This window comes from Platalea leucorodia (genome assembly GCF_965183815.1).
Source record: "Platalea leucorodia genome assembly, chromosome: 6".
Taxonomy (NCBI): domain Eukaryota; kingdom Metazoa; phylum Chordata; class Aves; order Pelecaniformes; family Threskiornithidae; genus Platalea; species Platalea leucorodia.
This window is the reverse complement of record NC_138828.1, coordinates 57,388,788-57,413,155: the sequence shown is the minus strand read 5'-3', so window position 1 is coordinate 57,413,155 and position 24,368 is coordinate 57,388,788. Positions and strand designations below refer to the sequence as shown.

At 37.2% G+C, this 24,368-nt stretch overlaps 1 protein-coding gene across 7 annotated transcripts in view; it reads right to left on the bottom strand.

Annotated features, from left to right (window-relative positions):
* The window catches only part of FRYL (FRY like transcription coactivator), a 182,920-nt gene that overhangs the window by 88,008 nt on the left and 70,544 nt on the right, over nucleotides 1-24,368 (bottom strand). For all 7 annotated transcript variants that reach the window (XR_014228520.1, XM_082315338.1, XM_082315339.1 and 4 more), the window contains 4 exons: nucleotides 16,934-17,133; nucleotides 8,621-8,674; nucleotides 2,577-2,716; nucleotides 2,025-2,121 (listed from right to left, as the gene is read on the bottom strand). Coding sequence is in view for 6 of the 7 variants with exons in the window: in XM_082315340.1 (XP_082171466.1) it covers nucleotides 2,025-2,121; nucleotides 2,577-2,716; nucleotides 8,621-8,674; nucleotides 16,934-17,133 (491 nt within the window). In the remaining variant the exon portion in view is untranslated. The remainder of the gene's footprint in view (nucleotides 1-2,024; nucleotides 2,122-2,576; nucleotides 2,717-8,620; nucleotides 8,675-16,933; nucleotides 17,134-24,368) is intronic.

Here is a 24,368-nt window from a genome sequence, read left to right as displayed (position 1 = left end):
ATAAGAACGCAGAAGAGATTATCATCTTCATTTTAGACTTCCTGCAGATAAAGCAGCCAAAATATAAAAATCTTCCTAGCAATAAGTAACAATTTGGTGAGAAACCAAAACCAAGCATTGATTAGAAGGGGCTTTTTTACTGAGGTTCTCTTTGTCACTTTTCTCAGGTTTAAAAGAAAACACTTGCTTAAAAATCAAATGTATTCTTTAAAAAAAGCACTATAAGCAATTATGAAGTCATAATATCTTTAAAATTTCAAAGCAATTTAGGTAGGGACTAGGATAACCCTGCTAAACATTACTGCTTAAGAGTGATTAAGATTTTCACTAAAATACATTAGAAGAAAAGATGACTGTCTTATCTACAGAAAATGAAGCACTTACTGCTTCAGAATTTTATACTCTTCTGTATCAAGAAAGCTATTTGTCCAGGAACTTCCAGTTACTGGAACTGGCTATTTACATGCATATTCATACAATGAGTAATATGTAGTTATTTAAGCAAAAGATTTTTGTTCCTATATAGGTCATGTCTGTCAGCCTCTCTCCAGTTCCTCTGTGCATATTACAGAAAGGGCTGGATCATGCCCTTTGCACCCTCTAAAACCAGTTTCTAAGAATTAAACAATGATAGGGCTCCCAGAAAGACAGGAAGATGGAAGTAATGTAAATGGAAATACATTTATTGATAAAAAGCCATCCTTTCTGTGCTTTGCTTGACTGCCTAATTGCAGATTCACATTACAGGCAGAACATACAAACCCTCTTTTAGATAACTTTTAATACTAAACTGACCAAAGGATTCTTTTAAGTGGTGTATCTATGTTTAGTGGCCTACTGCAGGTCTTCAGCAGAGGAAAATATCCTTATCAGAAAAATACCTATCTTGTCTGGAGTACAAGCGTGAGAGGCTCACCAAGCATTACGGGAGTCACCACAGACTCTTCAAGATCAAAACTTTGGCACCTCTCCTGACATCTGGATCACTGGCAACATGTACTCTACTCAACAGAAAAACTAGTACCAGTTCAAAATACAGAAGCTACACATACAACGCCGCAATCCTAAACAACCTATTCCATCTCCCTTTTTCTTTAGCACCGATAGAAAATTTAGGCAGGGAGAGAGCATGAACTAAAGATTTTCTGTAAAACACTAATGCATAAGAGCCTGATGGTTTTAATACTGTTCTCTGCACCTCTGTGCAGGCAGTTTAGGAATACCACTTTGGATGATTGGTCAGGGTCTCAGAGATGGATAGGCAGCTCTCTTGTTTTATGGTTTTCATTTTTCCCTATATCACAAACATGTCATACACAACCACATGAACATAAATCTACAAATTATTTGCAAACTAAACCATAGTCCTTGCTTTACTTAGTACAGAAAGCCACTTAATTTTCATGTACCTATACATAAAAGACATAAACGACTTAAGTATTTGAAAAATGAAACTTGCTTAAGTCTGCTTCATGTTTCAAAACCTTTCTTACAGTAATCTTTTTCTCCTCTCAAAAACGCAAGAAAAAAATGCTGCTACTTGAAGCCAAACTCTATCCTCTTGTCCATACACCAATGCAAATTTTATATTAACAGAAATTGCACATGTCACATCATCTAGCGCTACATCATAAGGCAAAGCAAAATTACATATCCTTTCTAATTTTTTTAAAAAGTGACATTTTAATCTTGTCATTCAATGATTTCACCTTGTATTTCAAAAATGTTTAAGCAGACAAAAGGCACTGAACGTAAATAAAAAGTTACTTTTTTACAGTTTTGCTTCTTGCAGTACATCAGCAGCTTTGACTTAGTGGATCCAGGACATGTGAACTGAGATAATGCAGGCATGTAAAGAAAAGACAGGAGAGGCCAAAGGCTTTATGCAACTAAGAGCATAATTACAGCCTTGCAGATGCTCATCATATATATGTTCCAGTTTTTAATATAAAAATTTAAAGGAGATGATCAAAACTGACAGGAAAAGCAAAAGATTAGAAGTTTGCCAAAGCAAAAGAGCTTACCTGTTTTAGAACCTCTATTAAAACTAAACAAAAAATGAAATCTACAGCTAAGTCCCTCCTTTCAAGTAGATAATCTCTTTCACGTTGTTGGTCATCCCTAAAATAAGAAATCAAGAACACACGTATCATACACAAGACTGAACACAAATATCGCAGAGAAGGGGTACACATGTCTTTCATGCAACCATTGTTGCACATGTATATAAAATGGATGGTTAGAAAGACTTCGGGGTTTGGTGCAGCACTGACATCTTGCCCCCTCCTAAAAGGACCTGCCAACAACCAAAACAATTCAAAAAGGGGACAAACTAGCCTGGGATTATCAGCATCCAACTTACTTCTGTATATCAACCACAAAATCATTAAGTCACTTCATGTGTATCATCTATGCAAATTAAATACACTACCTCAAAGAAGCCCATGCTCCTTCTACACAGATTTCGGTAATGACAGATCCAAATGCAAAATACTTGCCAAAAAAGTACAAAGCACACATTTTCTTACAAGAAAGCACACAAAAATCAACCAGACTTTTGCAAGGAAAACTCTTACCCCTTCGATTTTGTGCTAGATCGAGGTCTATATTCATAAGATTCATCTTCTGTTCCATTTTGACGCCTGTACCAGTCAAACAAGGTGCGTAATAAGGAGGGGAGACAGTGCTCTGCTACTGAGCTCATAGAGCTTATCAACTGAAAAAAATTAAGAAAAATAGTTTAGCATGATAAAGCAATCTAAAAACCCTAGAATTATAATCATTCTTTCAGATTCATATTTAACATTAAAAACTGTATATCATATAATTTTACAAAGTGTCAACTTTATGTTTTCGTCTAGGACAATTACTGTAAATATGACACTCTAAGTCAATTATTATGACAAATTTAAGCAAAGTGTTCCAAAGCTCATGAGGATCAGGGAATCCTAAATTTATACAGATAACCCGTATAAAACCGTTGAGAAAACGGAAGAGATTCTAGGATGTCCCTGAATGTTGCCGTATGTATTTCCGAAGTATATGTACCTTTACGTTACAAATGACAGATAAGGGATAACCCTCCTAAACCTTCCAACACATGCTTCTTTGGTTATTATACAAACAAAAATAAGAGCTTTTTAGATATTCTACTCTATTTTTAATGCATTCTACTCTATTTTTAATGCAAAATACTCTATTTTAATGCATAACTGTCTAGATCTCAAGCTATGTTTATTTTCAGCGTAACTCCCCTATCTACTGCCCTCTTTCAGAAAACCCATGAGTCGTAAACTTATCTGTGAAACAGCGACAATAGAAGCCGCTACAGAACAAAGACCTTAACATGGTATGAAACTTAAACTCCTGAGGCTTCCTTGAACTTAAACAGAGCTCATCAGTGCCCAGGCTTGGAGAGCAGAAGAATGACTGGAGAAAGACAGCATAAAGCAGCTATAAACTCCCTGCCGGGAGGCAGCAGGGAACAAGTCCATCCCCAAAACACTGGCTGGAAAAGGAGAGTTACCACATTGCTCACTGATGCCACATATTAATTACATCTTGCATCTTTCAAATAAGAAGTTTCAATAGAAGCCACCCTCATGCAATAACTTATCTATTATTCACTATTCCGGAAAACCAAAGTAACATTAATGTCATTGTTTCTTTGTCCTCATTTGAAGTATCTTGGGTTTTCAAGTTTGGGGAAGGGATGGGGGCAGGTTAACCATAAGGAAACATCAGAAGGATCTCTTTCAACCATCTGAATACTCTATTCATCTTGTTAACCAGTCAGCTATTCAAGTCACAAGAATTAAGTAGTATTCTTGACTCTCTGAAGAATCCCTGAATTATACAAACAAGTGGAGAAACTTCCTGAAAATAAGTAAAATCATATTCTTTTTCTGTGAATTCACAAAATGTTACATCCCAGTATACAATAGAAACTGCATATATTCCAAACTTGAAGAGGAACAAGGTTTCACTAAGACATTTTTATTAGAATAATGAGATGTCTGTCAATAGGACACTCACTAACAAGGGATTCAGTGGAAAAAACAGGCATGCCTGCTGCAGAAGAGGCATGCACATTGAGCTAACTGCACAAAAAGATGAAGGCAGTTATTGCAGGCAACACAAAAACATACAAAGTATTTTAAACACAGAAAAGAATGAGAAGCTAGAAATACTGTGTAGGCTTGCTATAACGCCTTGCAGTTTGGAACACTAAATTTTGAGAATAGCTTCATTCTTATACTAATATACGTTGGAATCTTTATGACTTGCTTTGGAAACCAAGCATGTTGTAAGCTTGCTCCTTGTGCTCTGATATCCATACAGAATAAACACCCAGTCAACGAACCAACATACATCAGACTTCTAGAAGCAGACAGTAAAAACAGCTCAGTTTCACCACTGTAAAGTTATACTGTGATCTGAAATGAAGCACTGTGAGATGAAATGGAACATGTACAAATTAAGATGTTGCTCAAGAGAATTTTCTAATGTGGCAGAGGACTGACAAACTTCCTTGGAAAAAAAACCAACAGCAAAAACTTGTGAAGAGGGAGACAGGAAGAGGAAAGAAAAATTATGAGGAAATTTGAGACACTTCTGGGCTAATATTAAAATTGTCATCCTTTAGTAAGAGGAAGCATCAGAAAAGAACTCGAAAGACTAATTTGTATTGATAAAGCTTCGAAAAACCTTCACCAAGATTTCACTAGCAAGAAATGCCTGCTGCTTGCATCAGCTTGAGGTATTCAAGCATCTGTTGACCTCACTAGCATTCTCTAGCAGAAATCATAAGTTAAAAGCATTAATATATTTGGGGGGGGGGGGGGGGGGGGAAGATACAGAAAGCAGAAAGAACGAACCGTCCTCATGAGTTACTAAACTGAATGTATTAGACTCAGCATAAAATCATCAACGTAACTGGTAATCCTTAGAATGACAGCTAAAGTTGCTGAACAAGGGATCACCAACCACAGCAATCCAAAATGTGTTTTGCCTTCAGAATTTACTGTCAATTTCCATACCCCAAGTAACCTAAACGCTGAGGAAATACACTAATTTCTCTTTCTCTAAAAATAACAAGTTCTCTTTCTCTAAAAATAATGATATATCCAATACACTGCACAGAGCTACGTTCATACAGCGACTACACGCACAACAGGACAGAAACAGAATAAGCCAACACTTAAGTTACTCTGTGCTGTCAATGTAAAATGCCCCCAACAAAGCACTTCTACTCCTCTGCTCTCCTTCTGAACTGATGGGTTTATTAGTAGAAGAAAAAGAAGAAAGCTGCATTTGAAGCTTTACTAAACCTTTCCTTAGGTTTACACAAGATTTACTGCAAGATCACACAGTGTATTAATAAAATTGTCACTCAGAAACGTTGCAGCAGTTGGGCAATTTACATCGTCTTCCACAGAAGATCACATGCATTAAAAAAATTGTCATTGGTAAAGTGCTAAACCCAGAAACTACTGGCATTATAAAGATTTTCCTCTTGAAATGAAAAATCAGTTTTACATTATAATTATTTATTTCCTGCCAAGTTTTGCATCCTTAACATTTTAATGAAAAGCCATTGGAATTATCAGGAAGATGAAATCTTTGCTCATATTACATAGCTGCTAAGCAGAACATGAACTATATACTTATCCTTTTTATTTAAAATAATTACCATACTGCTCGGATACTACATTCAAGATAATTTTATATAAAAGTTATAAGAAAACCCTTTTATTTTACCATTAAATTAAGCCTAGGTTGAAAGCAGCAATCCAGACAAAGACACATCCTGTAATGCCCAAGAGGACAGGGCTGGACTAGTCATCATGACGTATACTTATATTCCTCAGAATGAAACAGCAAAGCATGCTTCAGTCTTAAAGGCCGTAACACACTGCTAATTGCTGCACTTAACGTACCCAACGGCACACTGAGAGGTAAGGAAAGAGAGATGCAAAATTATAGTAAGATGCTAGAGCCCAGATTCCCGCTATGGCCAAAATCCTGATCCTGAAAACACTGCTCAAGTTGTGCCTAATCACAAACAAGCCTGAACCTGAGAGACACATCTGCTTTCAGCAAAGTCACTGAGATGGCCAAGATATGCTTCTGCGTGATCATAAAGTTTTGGTGTCTTAGGACAAGAGTAGGAAATTGCCAAGTATGATTCCTACAACAAACAAAAGAAGAAAAATACAAGCTATTTCAGTTTCAAGCTGTACAAGCAAAAATATTTTAAGAAATGCAATATATGCTCTATAAAAAAATTCCTCTCCGGTAGCTTCTTGATGCGCTGGGAATGATAAAGGGAAAGCACTGGTACTAAAATGCTAAAATTTTTAACAGTCTAGAAGTGTATCAGCATAAAAATTTCCTTCTCATTTCCCAAAGTTTCATCTCTTTTAGCTCAATTTACATTTTTGTTCCAGTTAAAACCTCAATGACAAATAAAAGAATTGTACTATTTGCAAATTAGAAACTATTGATTTTGCACACTCGGATCTAGTAGCAGCCCTCTTGGTCTGGTTATGCTTCCAACAGAAACAACTTATAAACCCATTAAACAGCTATTTTACTTTTTCATGATAGGGACAGGCAACACTACATGCCTTCCTCCTCTGTCCCTCTTCTCATCACTTACTGAGCTGAGAGAACGTGTTAACTACATACCTTCTTACTCCCAGAGTCCCTCTCGTGTTTCAGTCATGCTCTCTTTATTCACAAAGTACTACACTTACTAGCTCAGACACTATACCAGTACAGCTAAAGCCGCTTTTTAGACTCTAATTCCTAACTCCATAAAGATCTTTGGGTGAACAAGGTTGGCCCAGCAACAGCTCTAGCTCCTCTGCTGTGTCACTGGATGCTGTGGCCGTGCACTCTGCATCCTCCTCCCTCCCATACTTTGCCAGTCTCTTTTTACTCTGCAGTCTTCTGCACTGCTGGAGAATTGATTTTGATAGGGGTTTCCTACACCCAGCAATGAACAGAGAGAAACAATCTTAATTCCTTTTGCCAAACAGTGTTCAAAATTCCCTATCAACATTCACAATTCCTGTCATCACAAGGGAGCCATTCTGCTCTGACTCTCTAAAGTAGTTTTTCAGTACCATTAAAATTCAGATGAACCTGATATCGATGAACCTGAAGTAGATTACAAATAACAAAAGAACAAAATAAGAACTCACACACATACATAAACACGCATACATATATATACATATAATCAAACTGAATTATTTTTAAAGTACATTTTCAGGAAAATTAGTTTATTTCTATATTACAAGATCTCAAAGTTATATGCTTTTTTTTTTTTTTTTTTTTACTTTTCTTCACTCAGCATATTTTTACAACCTATATGGAGTTTAATACAAGACTACTAGTGATTTATAAAAAACATCCTTAACTGAGGAAAAATGTGGGGGTTAGGGGCAGAGTTAGTAGAAAAAGTAGTAATATTACTGATTTACAGATTTCCTTAGATCATCCCTATCATGTATTTTATTTAGCTTCTGGTCAGCTTTAAAACAAAATACTATAGCTACTGAAGAATTTATGCCCTATCTTATCCCCCCTCACCCATTTTCCTTGCTTATGAGTAAACTTTCATTTAGGAGATAATGGTCTTAGAGCAGGTTAGATCAGAAACATTAAAAGGCTATGTGAGGTTTTTGGTGGTGGTTTTGTTTTTGGTTTTCTTTCAAAAGAAACCTATACATCAAATATTACATGCTATTATTTGTTTCTTTTTTGGGAGGAGGGAAAAGAGGTGCACGGATGGCTATTAATTGGAAAGTAGGGACATGTTCACAGACTTCACTGCAATGTCTAACACCTATATCTGAGGAGCAATGGAAAGCATGAAACAAAAATCGAGTTACAGAAGATATGGACGGAACACTAAACTTGGTGCAGTAAGATGCTATTCAGTAACAGGTAAGAACAAGAACAGGCAATTAACAGGGCTTCACCTGAATGCTGCCTCTCCATTGCAAGGAAGTAGTTACGGGACAAAAACATGCATATACTATGAAAGAATTAGAAATACAGGCAATAAACATGAATAAATTGAGCAGAGAGTTATTCCAGGTACAGTTCACTTACAGTAAGTGAAACAGAATAGCCTCACAGTGCGACTATACACACAGCAAAGGGCAAAGTAACATTTTGAATCTACCTTATGCCTTCTGCCATAGAATCAAAAAGCCCTCAGTAAAAGCCATGTTACTGAAATTAACACTATTTGCTTATAAAAGTAGAACCCCAAACACTGAAACAATAAGTGACATAGGCTGAGGTTACACAAAGCCTGTTAACAGGAATAGAAATAAATTAAGTCTTTTTGTCCCCTACCATATTTCAGCATCAGTTCCTACAACAGCTTTCACTGCCACCTTCAAATAATTAATCCATTCTAGTAGTTTCTTACTATCATAAGCTACAATGGAAAATAAACTCCAACTAACATTCAAGGCCTAAACCTTCTGACGCTGATTCAGAGATGGATGTTCCAGGTCATTACAACAGTGGAACAACTACTCTGCAAAAACAGAGGCAACCTTAACCCAATAAAAACTGCCTTCAATTATGTGGCTCCTACCTGATCAAACTGAAGATCTTCACCTCTTTGAAGAGATCTGGACAAGAGCTTTTCCTGGGGGGAAAAAAAAAAAAGAAAGAAACATGAATTTCACAATGCAATCAACTGTTACCAAAGATAGATTCCTTCTTTCTCAGTTATATTACAGAACAAAGAAAGAACTTTTAATGTCAATATTTGCATTATTTTTCAGCTAGAACCATTTCTGAAGATGTGAAGAATACAGATCTAAAATTAATTTGGTAGCTTAATAGTAATAAAGACTGACAAATAGAAAATGCCAAACACCTCTCCCTAACAGCAGGGCCTACAGCAGTGTGCTCAACAGAGATAGCTGGTGGTGGGTGCCAAGTGTAACTTAGAAGGAAAATCATTCCCATGTGAATTAACAAACATATTCATGTTCATATAAAGCACTTACTGTAAGCTACACGAATGAATTTTAAAATGCCTCACAAAGGTAGACACAATTGTTCAATGCATTTCCAGTCTGTGCTTTCCCTGAACTGCAATGAAAAAATAGCTAGAAAACCTAGTCCAGGAAAAGGAGTATGTCAATAATAACTTTACATTTGAAATAACTTTGTAAGGTACAGAAAACATGTAATATTACTAGAATTTAATTATTACAATATTTCATTGCTACCACTACCATAAGACGTACTGGTCTGTTAAAGCAAAATCAAATCATATTCCTGACAAAATAGTTTAGTGAGAATTAAAGCATTAAGAAAACAAAACACTCATGGCACTTCGGGACATGGTTTAGTGGTGGACTTGGCAGTGTTAGGTCTACAGTCGGACTCAATGATATTAAAGGTCTTTTCCAACCTAAATGATTTTATGATTCTATGAACTGTAATAGTAATGCAATAGTAAGTCCTACTAGTCACTGTTGAGAGTACCAAATCATATAGTTACAAGAAACACAACTTTTATAGTCTCTTGCCAGGGTATCCTGGAAAGTAGAAAAAGAAAAGGGGAAGGAAAAAAGAAAAAAAAAAAGAAAAAAAGAAAAAAACACACACACAAAAAAAAAAGACTAAGTCCCACATACTGGCTCTGAGGGTCAATGATTTACAGTAAGCCAAGTGCCACAGTAACAGCTTTAAGGGCATACTACAAAGCACTATGATATATAAAGATGTGATGAGCATTTCTTGCTATTTAAAGAAATTTTAAACTACTTTTCACTTAATTTTGACGAGGAAAGTAGAAAAAGTACTCAAGGTAAGGAGTTAACAGCTCACATTAGATTGCAGTAAGCAAACAAAGAGCTTTTATGGAGCAAATTAAGTCAAGTAGTAAGGTAGAGGAGCTATTAATTTGCCTGGTCCGGGGTGTAAAAGGAGGTGTCAGCGGTACTGATAGCCAGTACTGCTCTCAACAGGTTGTGCCTCAAGTTAACACAAAATAACTGCTCAGTAGTTTACTAACAGACAACACCCATGCTGTCAGGCTGTTGACAAGAATTTAAAAGGTCAGTATTGCTTGGCATTTAACACTTGCAAGGCTGCAACAGACAGGCTATATGTTAAACAGATACAAACTGGGATTGCATGTACCATGTCCAAGATTCAAACTGGCATCTTATTTTCGCTTGTCCTAATCGTAATCTTGAACATACAAGACAATTTCTGGCATTTTCTGCTGTGAGTGCAGCTGTTTTTAGTGTTCAAAAGGACACAATCTCTGGCAACTATTACAGCCTCTGAAAACTTGAATTCAACATTGCCCAGACAAAAAACATTTGCCTACTCCGAAAGTATAACTTGAACTAATACAGGTAGCAATTCACACGTCAGACCATTTTCACTTTCTATAATCCAAAGAAACCCACCTAACTGTCTAAGAAAACACTGTCATTTATGTACACTTCCAGTATGCCTTAATAAAAAAATATTTTAAAAAATAAGGTGGTTTCAGGAAAACGCATTTAATATTCTGAAATAGTTCTATTTGTTCATCAACGGATGTATTAGCCAATCTTCTTTCACTGTGTATTCAAAAGGAAGGGGGGAAAGGCTTCAGATACTGGCAAATAAACACTTTTTTGAATCTTAGAAATTCATGTAGTTTTACACGTTAAGTCTGTTCAAAATACTGTGATGAGAATTGACATTTTGCAGCAGATACTAAAAGCTCCATAGAGCACTTGCAAATAAGAATCCCCTTTCAACTAGAATTCCTCCCTCCCCTTTTTTTATAAGGAAATATCTACTGTAAATGAATTCATGTTATCTGTACTACGCTTTTAGATAAACTGCACAAATAATTGTAATCTTATCTATAAAGCAGAAACATGAGAAATGTTCCACCCTATATAAACATTGTATATTGCTGAATAAGCTGAAGGAAAATAACTAGAAAAACATTTCCTGAGAAGATGGAGAAGTGACTTTCCTGTAAGAAGATGGTAAAAGGTCAGGTTCTTTAAGTCTCCTTATGATACAATGCCCTGACATGCCATGTTTCCACCACGCTACTACAAAACTATTACACAGGTGAACAAGCACTGTGTTTGTTATACCCATTGCATATATCTAAAACCAGAAATAGCTAAAGAAACGAATGATAACAAATCAAAGAACACTCAAATAATCTTTCAGTCTTTAGACCAATAAGTTGAAATCCATGTCAATAGATAGCGAACTATTTTTAAGATAGTTCTGAAAGTTTAGCTTCCCCCCCCATTCTATACTAATTGAGACACTTCTGTACATCAAATGTTGATATAACTTTTCAGATTTCATAGTATCAGAAAGAATGAACACCTTGCAAGTTCATAATCCTCTCTTTTTCCTCAGCATTAAAAATCTTAACTGCTAAAAGGTAAATATCACCGTAGTTAATGTAACACCCACCACATAAATGTGACATGACCAAATAATACTCTTTAACCCAGTCACAGGTTTATCAAGGCCTTTGAATTATTTGTATGGTTTTAAAATTTATTTTCTTTCAATGTCTTTTTCTAACTCTGCTTTGTCATGGCCCCAGTCATCTCACATGACTTACAAAAATCTATCCAACAGCATAAAGTAAAGGTCTGGAAACTTTCACCGAATTAATAATTTAAGATTTATTTTTCTGGCTTCCTGAAGTTCAGAGAGAGATGGAAATAGGTCTACATTTATCTTTTACAAGTGAAACGGGGGGGGTGGGGGGGGAACCACTATTGAATTAACCAAAGAGCAGTTTGCATCCATTGTGTAAAGCAGAAATGTCAACATATGGCAGGCAGCAGAGATCAGGATGTAGACAGACCTGCGTGTGCTGTGCAAACAACTGCGCCCGTGGAAAAAGGTACCACCCGTTGGCCCCTCTCCAGTATTCACCACACCGTCCTCAGGTGGCCAGCACACCTCAGCAGGGCGGCTCAGGTGAACACAGCAAAACTGGCGTACTTGTTTCTGTCCTCCAAGCTGCAAGTAAGAAACCAGGCAAGCGATGCTGTCTTGCCTCCTTTAGCCCAAGCGCTGGGCAGCACCTGCATCCTTGCCCCGGCGTCACAGCAGCATATGAGAAACACTGCGCTGAAGAAATTTGGTGTGCTAAATTTTACCTATTTCCGATAAGCTTTTGAAAGCACCTAGGCAAGACTTGCAAAAGCATACAGTACTAGTCTGAGCAATGTTTAGTTTCTCCATGATGGGATGAAATAAGCCTGTTGCCAACACCAGCAAAATACTCTTGCTGGTTCTGACTTAGACATGAGACTGAACTACGATTCAGTAACTTAGCAGCTGACCTACTTACCAGCTTGGTAACTTGGTGGTACCATGTTACACTGTCTCTGCTTAAATTCTAACCATCTATATTTACATGCAGGCTGACAAAATACAAAGTAACTGAATTATAACTAATCTTTTTCACTGGTATACTTTGTTTGACATTTGGGGAAGGCTGGTATCATGCCTCACAGTCATCCTTGCACAGCTGAGGAAGAGTACTTTAAGCTACAATAAATTGTGTTTGAGCCCTATTTCCTCTAAACCTATATAATACCACAAAAGACTTAGAAGAATTCTTTTTAAAAGGGGGGAGGGGGGAAGGTGTTTTAATTTAATTTACTCACTAAAAGGATGATCTTCCTTCCCATGGCTACGCTCAATACTTGAAACACTTATTTTAAGCATTTGCTGATAAGCTCTTTCCATAACTTTGGAAACTCTGCAGTATTAAAATTTTGCAAGCAGAGAACTCTTAATTAAATCAGTGAAAGGAAACTACTTTGTTACTCACTGAGTATCCTAAGTAAATTCACAGCCAGAGAGACCATTTAGGTACTTTCTAAAATTAAAGTCAGTTGCTCTTAGATGAAACTCGTACATCTGGCCAAAACGGTCCCATCTCCTCACCCCCAGATGCTGTCTTGATCTGAAGTTACTTTTTTTTTTTTTTTTATTATTCATTTTTGCTTCCCTGCTGACACGTTCATCTTCAAGTTTTAAGAAGTGTCTAGCTCCTAACTTTAATTGTTCTGGCTCCAAATTCTCTCCAACAGCTTCATCCAACAGCCTAGCTTCATCTAACACATTAAAGATTTATGTAACACTATATATATTCTCCACATAAACTTTATTATTTGTAGCCAAGTCATCCCACAAAATCAAATCACACTAAAATGATAAAGGGCTTTCCTCTCTTCCTGTAAAGCCTTTTCTCCAATTTCAGTACCATTCCTGTGCGCCTTCAGCCTTTTCTCTTTCTTTTTAAATGTCATACACTAGAACTGAAGTCAGTATTTATATCAAATACTACATACAAAAATAAACCCACTTCTTTAGTACTTCCTTTCATTCAGACACCTAAGGACTCCCTTCCACCTCTCTATATTACACAGGCTCGGGTTGTTTCACTTTTCCACAGCTTCTAGCACCTCTTTTACATTGCTGGTTTTCTATATATTCCTTCCTTCCCATCAGTATGAAATAAGGAACGTTGGCTATATGTGCAAATTTACATCTGACTGCATTAAAATATTTTGTTTAAAGGAATTCAACTTAGCAAATGAACCCAGACAGAACTGTTAAAAAGACGTGCACAAATGACTACTCCACTAATATTTATCATTTCATGTTTTACCCCAAAGCATACTGTATACACACAAAATAACAATTTCAGAATCTTATTAGTAAAAGATCCTGACTAATGCAGACTTCACGCAATCACCATAGAACCTCACCAGACAAAAGAGCTGGGAATCACTCTTCTTTGAAAAGTGCATTATTTTGTTAGTTTCATGAGTTTTCTAATTTTTAACCTGTTAAGATGTTTCATTTCTGTATGATTAACAGATTTTAAAACATATGTTTAACAGTTAGCAGCGTGGCAGGGAGACGCAGCCTGGGACTGTTGTGGGAGTGTTTATTTAATCTGGTCTAGGGACAAGTTTTCCAACACAAGTGAACTGCGGGGCTATTATGTTTACCTTGCTACCAGTATTTCGGTTAGAAGATTTAATTCCAAACTAGCTGTGTCTACGGGAAAAGCCCTGTTCAGCATATCTGAATCACAGGCAGCCTTTGTCATTCTGGCCAAGTGCTGCCCTCCCCATACATTCAGCAGATGAATGGAAAAGGGGCTGAGGGAGCTGCATTCGCAGCAGCAGGGACGCCGACCACCCCGAGTGGAGCTACCTGCTTTTCCACCCACAGCATCACCACCCCCACAGCTCTCCTCTCACTTCTTAACCATGTACTCTTCACCATTTACGCACCCCTATTCCTACAAACGTTTCTGTGCTTTCTTATCAAACTCTCCTGAACACCTAACTCTTTTGGACGTCTATAAGGAAACAGATAAGTTATGTTTAAGTTGTAGGCTTACCTGGTACACACACGCACACACACACGCATGCACACCCGCACGCACAATGTATACCTATGTAGCTGTGCATAAAGAGATGTTTCCTTTTCCTCAGCCTTTGATCTGCTGGTTTTAGTTGAAGATGACCCATCCACAGAACATGTTCAGCCCCCTTTTTGTGTTCTTTTGGACTGCTTATAACATTTTTCTCAAAGTTTCAAAACTGGGGTCCAAGTCCTCACATGTGCCTTTTTCTGTAACGGGGTCATTCACAGCAATAAAGAACACTTCTGCGAGCAGCAGCTGCAAACAGAGGCCTTTCAATTTAGTTGACTTTCTAGTTATCACTGCAAATTATTTTATCTTTTGCCTGTAACTAAAAGAACTTAATTTTAAGATTTCAACTCAAATTCATTGGATGCCAAATCTATTTTATGTCCTTGTCCTATTTTGTCCAAGAGATGGTAATGCAGAGATTACAGCCCCCTGCGTATATGTAAGGAACTAATAAAACTTTAAATTGCATTCAAACAAAACAATTGCATCTATATAGAAATAAAGATTAAATGTATGTTGCAGGAAGTATTCCTGGCTGAACAACATGGAAAACGTCCTACAGGGCTGTAGCCATAATGGAAGGATTTCTGTCAATTCTGAAATCAGGAAGCCTGTCTTGTACATTATAATCTACTTTCAGATGATTAGAAGAAATGAGCAGGGAGAAGCACACCTTGTGCAAAAACAAGTAGGTAAAAATTAGGCAGAGGACAGCAGCAAGAGGAAGAGATAGTGAGGGGACCTGGCACGCGGTGGGTGGCAGCGGGTGTTGACACAAGGAGAAAAGGCGACGCAAGCATTTGAGCACGTGCCCCTTTCAACCCCAAGACCAGGCCTACTTCCTCAGAGGGGTGACCAAAGAATGAACGAACAAGCAAATTCTTTTAGAAACTGCTAAAGTCCGATGGTTACAAGGAAGAGAAACATCTGAATTAAGACTGCCACCGTATGCTCAATTCAACATGTCAAACACGGCTTACTGTAAAGTTCGTTCTACATAGTCATGTATTGCTCTTACATGAGCATCTGTGACACATCTTCCATGCACAGGATGACTACATGATTGCAGCAAATTTTAACAAAGGCGTGCATCTGTCCCGTTTCTTATCAAATTTGAGAGGTATGTAGGAAACAAGGTAGAGCAGTATGGGACGGATAAACTTATTTTTATAGCTATTTAAAGCTATTTGGAGGAAATGGGACGCCTAGAACAACCGTTTACCTGATAGCATGCCCATAATATAGCATAATCTTGACATCATGCCTTGTGCATAGCAGAGTCGTGATTATCTGCCACTACACAAAGTTATGGGGTTATTAATATTTTAAAAATTTTAATATCGCAATTATATCCAGTAAACTTCAGGTTTTGTAAAATAATGATTTTTTTTTTTTTTTTAAGCTATACAGTAAGAACTTCATGAATCTTCACCACTAAAATTAAATCTTAGGTGGCCGTGAGGGCTTTCTTCCCCCAAAAGGCTATATGCATCCTTGAATGAAAAAGACGGAGAAAAATTGCATGACCAACTTATCTTCAAAACAAATTTATTATGGGAATTAAAGAAGGAAGAAAAGCACAGGGACAAGAACGTTGAGGAACGGAGCAAAGTCAAGAACATCAGAAGCTGCACTACCACATGGAAGACATTACTGCTTTATTATATTATACTTGTAAAAATAATATTATTTTAGAGAAAGTTCTGATCCGATCACAGTTGCAATGCACTGGGTATGACCTTTACAGGTCATATGTTGAGACTGGAGGGTGCATTTGCATTTCCCATTGAACATCAGGATGGTAAATCACCTGTGTATAAAACCCCAAACCCCACACCTTAAAGGGATACTAATACTAACTCACAGCTCAAACAAACAAACAAACAAACAAAAAAATCAATCACAATTGAGTGATATTTCCAAGTTAAAACAAACAAACAAACAAACAACATTTATTTCAAGATCATGCGGTCTGGATCACCAACAGGATTTTGCATTTTGCCTAATCTGCAATACATACTGGCTACTATATTCTTCCAGGTGTTAGTGTCATCACTTGGGAAAACGAACCAAACACGTCTTTTCTTGAAAGTATATTATCAAAGCATTATTTCAAAGAAACATCAACAGAAAACACTTTGCAATGTTAACGAAGGAACATTTTTTGTTGTCAATATTTCCTTTTGTAACTTTATAGAACTTACGAATACTAAGAGGTCTTGTTCCCAGTAACCACTACATAACAGTTTTAAAGGAAGTCAATAAAACCTAATCCAGGTAGCAACCCTGTTTGCAGAAGACTATTTATTCTCGAAGTAATCCCTTTGAAAAGTCAACCATATCTGCGGATGTTTTTTTTCAGTAACCATACATATGATAAATCAGCCTATTTTAGAAAAAAAGCAGGGCCATTTAAAGCGATACTATGAAAAAAAAAGGACTCACCAAAGGTTCAGCCATTACAACTTCAATTTTCTTTTCAGCTTGAACAGCAAATTCAGCAAAGAGGCTTTTGATGACATACTCGCCAGGTTTGACATCTGGATCAATAGTAATGTTAGACATGATGCTGCCTCTCTTTTCGCAGGTGGAAACAACAATTGGAGAAACTCTGCGTTTATTTACTCTGCTGGGTGGCGTGGAGGCTATAGAAAAAAAAGAAAAATAAAGAGCGATAAAGCAGAGCTGCTAAACACAGTGCCTGTCACTTCTTTACTTTCCTGTCCACCACACAGATGTATTCACACAGTAAATTCTGTAAACCAGAAGATGGAAATAACTAGCTATAACATCCAACAAGAATTTTTTTTTTTTTTTAAATTGGGTGGGAAATTCCACCCTAAAGATAAGTTGCATAAGAGTTTACAATGTAACTCATTTTTGTTATTGATAAAACACAAAACTGTCTTATGCTGTCTGAACAGCCCCATTCTGAACACAACTCTGTGATGATCATGATAAAGTTTAAAGCTTTTAATATCTGGTATCTTCAGTACAAGCATGACTAAAAATCAAAAGGTTCAATTTAAAGCATTATCTCCCTATATTGTGAGAGGCATCTGCTTGATCCAATTTTTATAAATAGCCCATGAAGTTCAAGTTTCTACTTGGTGTCCAAATATCTTCAAAGGAAATACTTCCCTGGCCCTCCTTGGCACTTTTTGTCAGTAAGCTGATTTTCCGAACAAGAACGCAAACTCTTTCTAGACATGGCAGGCTAACTATTTTTATCCACTTTCTAGTCACAAGTCTGAAAGACTTGTTCCTTACCAGAAATATTAATTAATTGATCAATATAAGTAACACTGGATATATCAGTCTCCCTCTCTAAGGATTAGTGCTTTCACTCTCATACTGAAATTGTCATATACTAAGTTTACATATATTTATCCACCTTTAATTTTATTTTTCTCCCTAAGCACTCAAAAACATTTCTTCTTTATCACAGCTGCCACGCAATGTGAACTGCAGTACCAAAAATCAAATATTGGAACTCACTTGTACATGAGTTTAACAGACATAACAATTACAGTAAATAATTACAATTCTTGTCTTGTACACTATAAATCAAAATAACTGTTGACATTTCTAATAATGCCACAGATCTACCCAGAAAGGTCTGATATTTCTCTAGCATATCCCATAATTGCAGACATTATTTTTGTATTGATATTAAGAATTCTTACCTGTTGATATTAAGATTTTATTTTCCCAAGATAGTTGTGTAAGGAGCCTAGTCTCAGTCTATTTTATTGTATTACACATCACGACATTACATATCACGACTTGTTCAGGTAAGCTTCTTTAAGGCTTTTTGCAGTTAAAGTGTGAGGAGATTCACTTGACCAATTTTGATGAACTTTCAAAAGTTTCGTGTTTTGAACTTGTGCAATTCTCCCATTAACTAAATATTATCCACAATTTTTACTCAAACATTTTTTCAGTGTTCAACTTATTCATGAAAATACCAATTGCCACGGAGACCAAACCTTTGGTCACTTCACTTTGCGTCTTCCCAAGTTTGAGTCTCAGCCATTCATAATTTCTTCTATCACTTCAGAAAGTTACGTTTTACATAACTCAGATTTCCTCAACTTCCATAGAAAGTATTCATTTATCAAACGCATTACTGAAGTGAGTAACAATTCAGCGTAAGTGAAAACAGAACAGTCACAACTACCTTAGCCTCTAATCCAAAAGGAAGGTTACCTTGCATAAGATTGGGAGTACTACTACCTATGATCTGTGTTTTTTCCCCCCAAGTATTTTTTGTACAAACTTGCTGTTTAGTTGGAGTGATGCTTATTTTTTCCTGTACATAAATTGCAGTATGCTGTCTTTGAGGCTGGAAGGACTTGCCAAGGTCACAGAGCCGAGTTCCCAGCAACCGGGGCAATGCCAGAACGACAGGCATGCACACTGCATGCCATAAAGCATTTCTGAACATCCTCTAACGCTTTGATCTAGCACTTTGATCTCAGTAACAGAGGTCCTAAAAGACACAGAAGAGCGTGTGCCACACCGCACAGGCAATGGGAGATCAAAGACACCGTCATGTTCTAGATCCCTATGGTGGAAGTTCACCAGATGAAAGTACACAAAGGTGTTAGGAAACAGACCAAAGTGCATGCTGCAAAGAAAGGCAACAACCTGAAATATCTGACTTGAAAGAAAAATTTTTTCTTATCCCATATCGGATGATTGGCTTGTCCCTCAGTACAGAGGCATAAATGTGTCAGGCGCTTTATAAAATATTTCATTTCTTTACAATGTCTACATTCTCCAGCATCTGTGCTCTTGTTACTCTTAAGCCCCGATGCTTCCAAAGGCAACCCAGGAAACGCACGAGATGCGTTACCTGTCAAGGACGAAAGCACAGAGGTGTGAAGAGAGAAGAGGCGAAAAGAAGAAATATATCCTTCCTAGCCATAGTAGGTAGCAAACAGAAACACCAGGTATGAGACTGACAAAACAGAAAAATACTGCAACACACAGATTTTGAACAACTCTCCTTTCATATCCATCTGCAGGCGAACAAAATAAAAAATCAAGTACCTAAGGACTCCTAACAGATACCACACATTTGTAAGTAAACAGTTGCTTCTCTCCTAAATATGAGAGTTTCGCAGAAAGCTAAAGCTTTGTTCGACTCAACAGACAAATTGGACTCTATTATTTTAAATCACATATTGAAGCTAACAGACTGGAAAGAAATGAGAAGTTTAAATCTCCTTTTGAACATCATTAGCTGTGCCTGGTCAGAAAAAAATTTAGCAAAGCAGCTGCTTTGGCTCCTTCTAGACTTACCTACTGGAGTGTGCCACAATCCCCGCATCAGGACTGGCGACTTAAGGGAACATACCACAGCTCTGGTCCAGTCCACGCTCCTGATCCTGGTACTCAACCAGCTCTTGTCCCTCTATAGGGAAACTGAGGACTAACGTGCTCCTTAACCCAGAAATACATCTAGATTTGCTTTATGTAGACAAGTCTTAATAGTGTGTTTACACAATACATTCCTATCTCCAGTTTTCAAAAGATCGCCTTAGAAAGCCCCTGTCATTTAAGAATTGGGAAAACATTGAGAGCTGATCATCTTCGAAGTACTGTCTTTACTTTGCATTAGTAAACTAATCCTCAGTAAGAGACCATCTTAGTATGTTAACTTCCAAAGCTACAATACAGCTTCTTTCACTAAGGATGAAACCCCAAGGCTATTTACACTGAACTAAACCCAGGCATACTGCAGGCAAATCCTTCCCCCAGGCTCCTGCGACAACATAGGAAATCAACTCAAAATGGGTAAACTGGACAAAAACCTAACCCTGGCAAGAAAAAAAGAGAAGCAACTGGACTACAACCAGACCAGCTCCCAGAAGTGTTGCAGAAAGTTCAGTGCAAGGCAGAGAGCACAACCATGAAGCCAGGGGAAGGTGGTACCAGGACGGCCTTACATCAGCCTGCAATGCCACGGACCCCACTCCGTGGCTACAGTTTCACTCGGCCCCCTTCAGATGGGATAAGCTGCAGTATGTTGTCAAAGGATGCAACCCCTCCCAGCCAGCTATCTCCTCCCTGTACCATGCTCCTCCTGTACAAGCAAACACAAGTGTGCAGCTGTGTGAACTGAACTGGAAAAGCAGCATACATATTAATTTTTTTCTCCAGGTTAATTTTGACACAATCAGTTGTCCAATTCGCTCACCACATGACCGCACATACGCTTGCGCCAGTACAAACGGGAGAGTCAATGCAGGGACAGCACTTGCCTTTTTACTCTTCCAGCAGCACAGCAGACTTAAGGCTATCCTACAGTCGTGCATGTTACTAATCTCTGTGTTCACATGCACAAACTCTTCAGCTGCTAATAAACCTCCTCAAAGAACCAAGAAAAAAATGTCAAACTGAAGCAGTTATAAATGCTGTCATGAGAGGATTACAAATATCTCAGTTTTGCTGAAATGCCAGCGTATTCAAAAGGCAGAAAAAATGACTAGGATTTACTTTCATCTACGAACATGCTGAGGACTCTAATTCATGACAGCATTAATGGTTCGCATTAATGACTCTTGCCTTGTATCTGACAATGTTCATGTTTTATCTGCTATGTAAAACCAGTAAGTTAGTTACACACACGCAGAACAAAACCACATAGGAGGGGAAAAGGGGAAGGAGCTTGACTGTGTTTAATGAGAAGATATATAGTAGTTCCTTAAAGAAAAGTCAAAATCTATTATCAGATTTCTTAACTAGGTCAAAACAACATTATTATCTGGTATAATTATGTTCAGTGGGATTCATTTACTCATGAACTTGCAATTGATAACATTGTAAGAAGGGTGGATTTTAAACAGCATTTTTAGTGGAAAAAATATCTCATTACCAGGCAGGATTAAATAATTTCTTTCTGCAATTCTTTGCCATTGAAGCATAAGCTATTCTCTGCTCTTAGCTGCCAGTGAAAATTTAAGTTTCAAACATTGTTTTGAAGCTTCAAAACATGGACCATTCTACAGAACTTGAGATGAAATCTGGAACCAAAAAATCATACCACTCACAACAGTTCAAAAACAAAAAACTACTTTCATAAATTGCTTGAAAACACTGAATGTTATTCACTTGAAACAATATCCTGTTTCTTTGCTCTGATGCGAGCTAGTGCTACGTGGGAAATCTGGGAGCAAGTGCCATAGGAAATCTCTGCTAAACAGTATTGTTTGGTTGCTAGGGCCACACTGAATTGTTTGGATAGTTTCAAGGAAAAGTAAAACAATACAGAGGATAATTAAACAGATAACACACTCCTAGGTCAAAAGGCAACACACCCTGATGCATGCTAAATTAGAAACAAAGTTGTTTCATGTTAAACACAAGTGTGCAGAAGTAGGAAAGGTTACTTAATACCCAAGTTGATATTAAAGAATGCTATTTTTATCATCCTGCTTCTCTCTGTATAGCCCCAACTCATTGAGTATTTGAGGATCTAAGTAGCGTCCTATTTTCCAAGGAGATTACTCAGGATTCAAACATACAAAGCAGGTACCAAAAGGTAATAAATGCACCCCAGCCTGTGACAGTCTATGAGTGCATTTTACTTCATGGCTAATAAGAAATCATGACTTTTAGCTTTCATACACTTTTTTTGGTACTACTTTACACTTAGCCAAGTGTTGACACTTCAGATGCACTTTAAATAGTACTTTCTAAGCTCTTAATGTCTTTTTCTTTAACTGAAATTTGCTTTCAGTTACTGCTGTTTCTCAGGAAGTTGGAATGGTCGGACTGAAGCAAAACTTCCATCACGTTATCTCCCCTCTTTCGAGATACCTGAAAATACATCTAGAACTATTTTATGTATTTTGAATAAGGTATTCAACTATAAACACACTTTTGAGAGGGCCTCCATAGTTTTCATCAAGCAGATCATATTGTTGGTTGTTATTTTTAAGTTCATTGCTCAGGTAGTAAATCATTTTACACAGCCTACATTTAATGATTAAGTTTTTTACTATTATTTTTGCAGTGCATGTAATATCACAGGTACTTCAAGCTTCCTGTGAATACTTGTTGCAGAATAGGGTTTGCATGTCCAACTGAATATGAAAAATTCCCAAAGATTGAAAATATTAGCCAGGAAGTTAAACCTAGGTTTCCTGTGTCCTAGACCAGCAGTCTGTTTTCTAGAGGAGACAACTTCTTCAATAACCTTATCACTATTTCACAATTCCACAATTCCTGTAGACTATCAGGTTTCTATTGTTTCCAAAGTCTCCTTACTCGTACCAGTGAAAAAAACCTCATGATTTGAATGAGAGAAATGGTGAACATCTTCCTGAAGACAATAAAGTTCAACATACACTGCTCTAATAACAGATGCACATTCCAAATCTTAGCCTCTGGTCTATAGGCAAATAAAAAGAAAGAGCCATTCTTCACTTAAATCTGTTGGACTTGCTTTCAGAGTAGCAACAGGAGGATGTAGTATCCAGATGGTTTACCTGGGCTGCTTAATCATGTCATGGCACAGTAGATCGGCCAGGTCTACTTCACTGGGTTTTGTCCAAACTACGTACCGCTAGTGACAGTGCATGAAATCTGTCCGTAAGTTGGATTTATTACTGCCTTACTAGCTCTAGCTGTACTGAATTCCAGCTGATCTCATGCACAGCCAGCACCGCTGCACACACAGCTCTGGCTGGTTCCCTGGTTCGCCAGCATCACGCAAGTGCTGGAGTCAGCAGTCTTTGCAGAGATGGTGGATACTTCTTCATTATACTGCATTTATCCAGATTTTTCCATTCAGTTCATTAACACTCATTTACCAGCAAAATGTTACTCATTTTAAACTGTGCTAATAGATTACAATAAAAGAGAAGAAATTGCAAACTTGTAAAATACACTTATATACTTATTTTGACTACTTCCAGCTATATATAAACGACATTCCATTTTTTCAGTTATGTATATTATTCGCAATAATGTGTTTAGATGGACTAAGATAATAAATTTCTGCTAGATGCCATTTTTTGAGGCATTCTTATGATGTGTTTAAAAAAAAGTACCTAAAAAAAAAATTAAGTCTTGATACTGGTATGAAAACCTGAAAGTAAGGGAGAGGCATAGCAGCCTCCCAACACCATCGTCATGTCACTTTACAAGATAACCTAAATAATGTTAATAAAATCCACAGTTGTTGTCAGTGAAATTATGTATCTATTAAGGGCCAATGACCACACAAATTTTCATAGATTGTGTTACCTAGATATTCCTTTGCTTTACATAATACACACCTACTGATTGGTAACACCACAAATATAAACACAGTGGTAACTGAAATCAGTCCAAATACATTAGAATATACATGACCAAGAAAAAAGAAATCTGCTCTTTCTCCCATATTTCTCATATCTTAGTCTGGATACATAGTTCCTGATGAACAAACATCCTATTCTTTTCAATACAGACTACATGACTAATTCACCCAGTGACATGATGTATGGCATTCTCTCTTTTTTTCCTCTGCACTGGCAGTATACAGTGAATTATCTTTGGAAAATGTTTAACAAAGATCATGGCTCCACGTGTCTAATTACACTACAGGAACAGGCAAAGAAAAACCATTATCTCATTAACAAGCCACATGGACTAAGAGCCCGGATTGCAAATTCTTATTCACCTCTCTCACTGATTTTATGTGAATTTGATGAAAAGAATTCAATAACCAGCAGTAGTAGCTGATACTTCGGTCATGCATTTATGGAACGTCACATGTTAATAAGATGAATGGATTACCCACCTGTGAAGTAGAAACAGGCTTAGAACTGGCTTAGTTCAGTGGTGTGGTTCAGCGTCATGTTTGTAAAGCCAAGTCAAACCTTTC